A 5,506-nucleotide genomic window follows, 5' to 3' on the forward strand; every position below is an offset into this window, starting at 1 on the left:
GCTCAGAGAATGACGTCCATTAATGTTCGTGCACAAAGTCAACCCGCTGTCTCCTCCTCCTCCTCCAGGTGAATCTCTACAACCCTGGTATTGGTTACCAGGTCTTTGGGAACCTGGTTTCAGTGACGCTCGGCCTCACACCGTTTGTGTACAGGTACTGCTGCTGGCTTAACATGCCTTATTAAATATATATATATAACATGCCTTATTACATATATATATAACATGCCTTATTAAATATATATATAACATGCCTTATTAAATATGTATATAACATGCCTTATTAAATATATATATATAACATGCCTTATTACATATATATATAACATGCCTTATTAAATATATATATATATAACATGCCTTATTACATATATATAACATGCCTTATTACATATATATAACATGCCTTATTACATATATATAACATGCCTTATTACATATATATAACATGCCTTATTAAATATATATAACATGCCTTATTACATATATATAACATGCCTTATTACATATATATAACATGCCTTATTACATATATAACATGCCTTATTACATATATAACATGCCTTATTATATATATATAACATGCCTTATTACATATATATATAACATGCCTTATTACATATATATATAACATGCCTTATTACATATATATAACATGCCTTATTAAATATGTATATAACATGCCTTATTAAATATATATATATAACATGCCTTATTAAATATATATATAACATGCCTTATTACATATATATATATAACATGCCTTATTACATATATATATAACATGCCTTATTACATATATATAACATGCCTTATTACATATATTGAGTTTTGGGGATTCAAGGCATGTGGTTTAAACTTCTAAAAGAGTGAAAACATTGAGCTGGAGAAATATTTATTAATAAACTATTTCATAATGTTTGACTTGATAAGTAAAACATAAAATATGTCTGTGGTAGTAGACGGACTGTCTGTAGTGGGGGAAACATGCCTTCTAATGGTTATAAAAGTACAAATATTGAAATGTTTACTTGTCCTCCTGCAGGCTGGCTCAGTACAGTGACTTTGATCAGCTGACCACGCTCTCAGCCAATGAGCTGCTGTCTGTGGTGCTGGGAGGCGGGACCGGATCAGACGCCTTGGTCATCACCATGGTAACGCTCAGCTTCCTGGTCCGCGTTTGCCTCATATGGCTCTTCTTCTTCCTGCTCAGTGTCGCGGAGAGGACCTACAAACAGGTGAGAAGAGGAACTATTTTTTGACAGGTGGAGCTGCTCGAGCTCTTCTCCGCCGGCCGCGTGGTCGACGCTTCGGCGCGAACGCTCCGGTCTCATCATCCTTCACGTCTGTTTCAGAGGCTCCTGTTTGCCAAGCTGTTTGGTCACCTGACTTCAGGCCGCAGGGCCAGGAAGTCTGAAGTCCCCCATTTCAGACTGAAGAAAGTTCAGAACATCAAGATGTGGCTGTCGCTACGCTCCTACCTCAAGGTCCCGCCCCCACGACCTTTACAGACACGCCCTCAGACGCTCACTTTTCACTGAGGCTAAATAACAAAACGAGTGAATGTGCCAACTGATAAACCTGGTTGTCATTTAAAAAACTTATATTTATACATCTGTTAATTTGAGCGTTTGCTATTCATGGCTGCGGTGAATGAAATATATATATATATACATATACATTTATTTATATATATACACATTTATATATATACATTTATTTATATATACATTTATTTATATATATATATACATTTATTTTATATATGTACATTTATTTATATATATATTTTTATATAAATATATATATATATATTTACATGGATGAACTGTGCTGTTGCGTTTGCAGAGACGGGGTCCTCAGCGCTCCGTGGATGTGATCGTGTCGTCTGCCTTCCTCCTCACGCTGTCCGTCGTCTTCATCTGCTGTGCCCAGGTACTCGTGAGCCAATCGGCAAAACGGTAACGCTTTGGGGTCCGAGTGTCGAATTTAAATGGTTATCTTTGGGATACCTGGATGACGGGTAACATGGATTACGACGTCGTGTGACCTCAGTCAGTCTTTAGTGGTGTTCAGTAATTAGTCGTCTAGATTCAAGCGTTTCTTTGTATTTCCTTTGACGATGCCAAACTTTTTAGTGTGTAAGATCTTTTTTCAACCGTAATCTCTTTAATCCTACCACTGGAGTTCACCACCATCAGATGTTTTTTTTTTTATCCTACTCATCGTGGCTTTAAATTCATCAGAAGCCTAAAAAAACCTCTGAATTATTATCCCAAATAAGCCGTGTTCCCAGAGCGATGATGAGCTGGCCTCTCTCCTTCCAGCTGCTCCACATCCACGACACGTTCCTGGAGTGTCACTACAACTGGGAGCTGGTGATCTGGTGCTCCAGCCTGTCTCTGTTCCTGCTCCGCTTCGTCACTCTGGGCGCCGAGACCAGCAAGAAGTACAGCAACACCTCCATCCTGCTCACGGAACAGGTGAGGCCCGCTCGGCGCGCACCGCCACACCCTCGGGCGGCGCCGCTGACCCGCTGCGTGTCCCACAGATCAACCTGTACCTGAAGATGGAGAAGAAGCCAAATAAGAAGGAGGATCTGACGCTGGTCAACAACGTCTTAAAACTGGCGACCAAACTACTCAAGGTAACGCATTTTTTATTTACGGCAGAATTCTCTTTCTGCGGTGAAACCTGCACCAAGTGAACTTTTATACGTGGCGTATAATCTTAACGCGTTTATTCCCCTCCCCAGGAGCTGGATGCTCCTTTCAGGCTGTACGGTCTGACCATGAACCCGCTGCTCTACAACATCACCCAGGTGGTCATCCTGTCCGCCGTGTCGGGAGTCATATCCGACCTGCTAGGATTTAACCTGAAGGTGTGTGTGTGTGTGTTGGGAGACCAGAAAGCAGCACTGGAAGCTCGTGGTGTGGAGACTGGGAACGCTTCATCCCATCATATATTAGTTTGACTTTTTTTCCTGAGCTCTGGAGCGTCATTTTGCTTTTGTGCTTTCCTTCAGCCGTATTAATCCCGTTTCTGTCTTACTTCCCGTTCACAGCTGTGGAAGATTAAATCGTGACAGTGAACGGAGAGCGAGCGTCGGCCTTCACTCCCGGACCGACTCACTGGACGCTCGTCTGACTGACTTCACGGCCGACCGACTGAGAGACGGAGCGTCTCGACACATCGGAGTGTTTTCACCTTCACTTCGTGCAATTCAAAAACTATTTATTTACCCACTCAGTGTTTTCTACTTGGGGTTTATTTGAATTGTATGGCACAAACAATGCTATATTTTACCTGTCTACAAAAAGTGTTAGTATTATTATAATTAGCATACGTTTCTTTTTTATGTGATGTTTGAACAGTTCAGTTTTCATTTCAGCTCATTCGCATATTTAAAAGGCAAAGTATCGAGCTTCATGTTATTGTAAGTTTTTGTGTTTTAGTTGCTTCAACTTAAAGTTATTATTTATGTTGAGTTCGTTTTAAAACAGAATTTCAAACTGTTACAACCTTGAAACCTATTTTAAGAATACACACGTTGTTACTCTGACGGTTTTCTTTCTGACGAAAAAGAAATTTGATGGAAGATGAGTCGCTAGTTGATTTACAACTTAATTATTCAATCTGAATAAATAATACAAATAATCTTCAGATGCACACAGAGCAAATCCTCAAAACAATCACAACGATACTTTATTATCTCAAACTGCTTTGTTGAAAGCACCGGTCCACGAACATTAAAGTCACATCTGCTGTGATTCCTGAGATTTCACAAATAACATATATTCCCTATTGTTGGCAGCTCCCAAAAATACCTGTTACTTCAGTTAATCGACGTTATTTCAATGTCTATTTTAATACGTTCTGTATTCAACGTTTTTAATTTGCTGACTTACCTGAGAACATTGTTTCCGGGTTTGGTTGTCACTGGAGGTCACATGACATCAGCAACGCACAGAAACAATCATCCAGTTCATGGAAATGACAAACAATAAGTGACATCAACAGAAACCTATATTTATGTTAAGACCTTTCATATTATTATTTTAGTGAGTGCAATGTCACGACCCGTATCAATGGATTTGATAGTATTTCTAATAACACATGTACGCTGTCACGTGTCCTCAGGCTGAGAGTAGCCGAGGTAAATGACCCACACAGAATCCAACTCCACATTCTTAAATTAAGAAACATTTAATATTGCTGAAAAAGGAGGATTTATTTTTGAATCGTTGAAGGCTCAAATGTAGTTTCTCACCAGAGGTCAATAAAATGTCTGACTTCGGACATTTCTTCAATCTCAAATCCAGTTTCTAAACTCAGTGGACGGGACGCAGAACTTGAGCTCGCTGGAAATTGGTGCGCATGCGCAAAGGGCGTCAGCCTCCTCGCCGCCACGTGTTTCTGAACACTGCAGTTTAACTCTGAAGGCGATTGAAGAGAAACACTTTACAACCCGATTCAACTTGGAAGAATATACATAATATACATCTCGTCTCAATGTCAGGATTTATTCTGTGTGCGCCTCACCGGCGTGACGTGTGCAGAATTTATGAAAACGTTGACATTTCACGTCACTCTGAAGTACCTCGTGGTACATGACGTCTTCATAACAGATATTATCTTAAATGTGATTGACATGCTTTCGTTCACGAGTTGGCATTTTGCTGAAACTGACTTCATTCATAAAAATGCTGTCATCGTCGTGTTTGAGGGAGAAGACCAAAGTGCTTGTTTTACTCTAGTTTGTGTTTGTCTCTGCTGGAAGAAAACGGTGAATGTATTTGCAGCATTATGCTTTAAAATATGTTTGTTTTCCTTTGGAAATACATTTTAAGTTGTATTGTTTTCTCCTCTGCGTTGTGCTCTTTGTTCCGTCCCTTTTCATCTGTGCAGGTTGTTTTCTCGTTGGACCGCAGAGGCGGGATGTACTGTACGGCGCATGCGTACACGATGAATCTAGTAAAGGACTCTTAGGTTGAGATTCTGTTTTCAGAGTCTACTTTTTTTTGTTGTGAACTGGTTTGTCCACAAGGTCGACATTTTATAATAAAAAATAAAATAAATGGATGTTGACTGACTGATTCTTTTGTTGTCTTTCAGTATTCTAGAAGACTGATGAATATATTATCTTTAGATATAAATGTAATATATAAATATCTAATATAATATATATATTGTATTTTATAAATATATATATATTGTGTGTATATGTATTATATATAAATTATCTACTTAAATTCATATATATATAATATGAATTGAAGTAGTTAAGAGACAACATGCATACACGTTATATATTTAAGTATCACATTAACTCTTACCTTTTAAAATATGCATTTAACCAGCTGTTATAAAAATAGAAATAATGGAAATCAATGTCTTGTTTTGACACATTCTAAAAAAAAGAGGGAACATTGTTCAGGTGACACTTGTATCATGCACGTTTCAAATCATGGTTCAGTGTTGTGCACATTAACCACCAACACAGAGA

The 5,506-nt window shown here is 38.5% G+C and overlaps 1 protein-coding gene across 4 annotated transcripts in view; it reads left to right on the forward strand.

Moving 5' to 3' along the window:
• LOC130200445 (protein PHTF2-like) overlaps window positions 1–5,088 on the forward strand; it is a 29,252-nt gene extending 24,164 nt beyond the window's left edge. For all 4 annotated transcript variants that reach the window (XM_056424744.1, XM_056424746.1, XM_056424747.1 and 1 more), the window contains 8 exons: window positions 69–154; window positions 1,046–1,238; window positions 1,356–1,487; window positions 1,849–1,935; window positions 2,328–2,483; window positions 2,552–2,647; window positions 2,756–2,881; window positions 3,065–5,088. In XM_056424744.1, the coding sequence (XP_056280719.1) occupies window positions 69–154; window positions 1,046–1,238; window positions 1,356–1,487; window positions 1,849–1,935; window positions 2,328–2,483; window positions 2,552–2,647; window positions 2,756–2,881; window positions 3,065–3,085 (897 nt within the window). In that variant the 3' untranslated portion in view covers window positions 3,086–5,088. The remainder of the gene's footprint in view (window positions 1–68; window positions 155–1,045; window positions 1,239–1,355; window positions 1,488–1,848; window positions 1,936–2,327; window positions 2,484–2,551; window positions 2,648–2,755; window positions 2,882–3,064) is intronic.
• Window positions 5,089–5,506: the final 418 nt, after the last annotated feature.

Source organism: Pseudoliparis swirei, chromosome 10 (assembly GCF_029220125.1).
Source record: "Pseudoliparis swirei isolate HS2019 ecotype Mariana Trench chromosome 10, NWPU_hadal_v1, whole genome shotgun sequence".
NCBI classification, from domain to species: domain Eukaryota; kingdom Metazoa; phylum Chordata; class Actinopteri; order Perciformes; family Liparidae; genus Pseudoliparis; species Pseudoliparis swirei.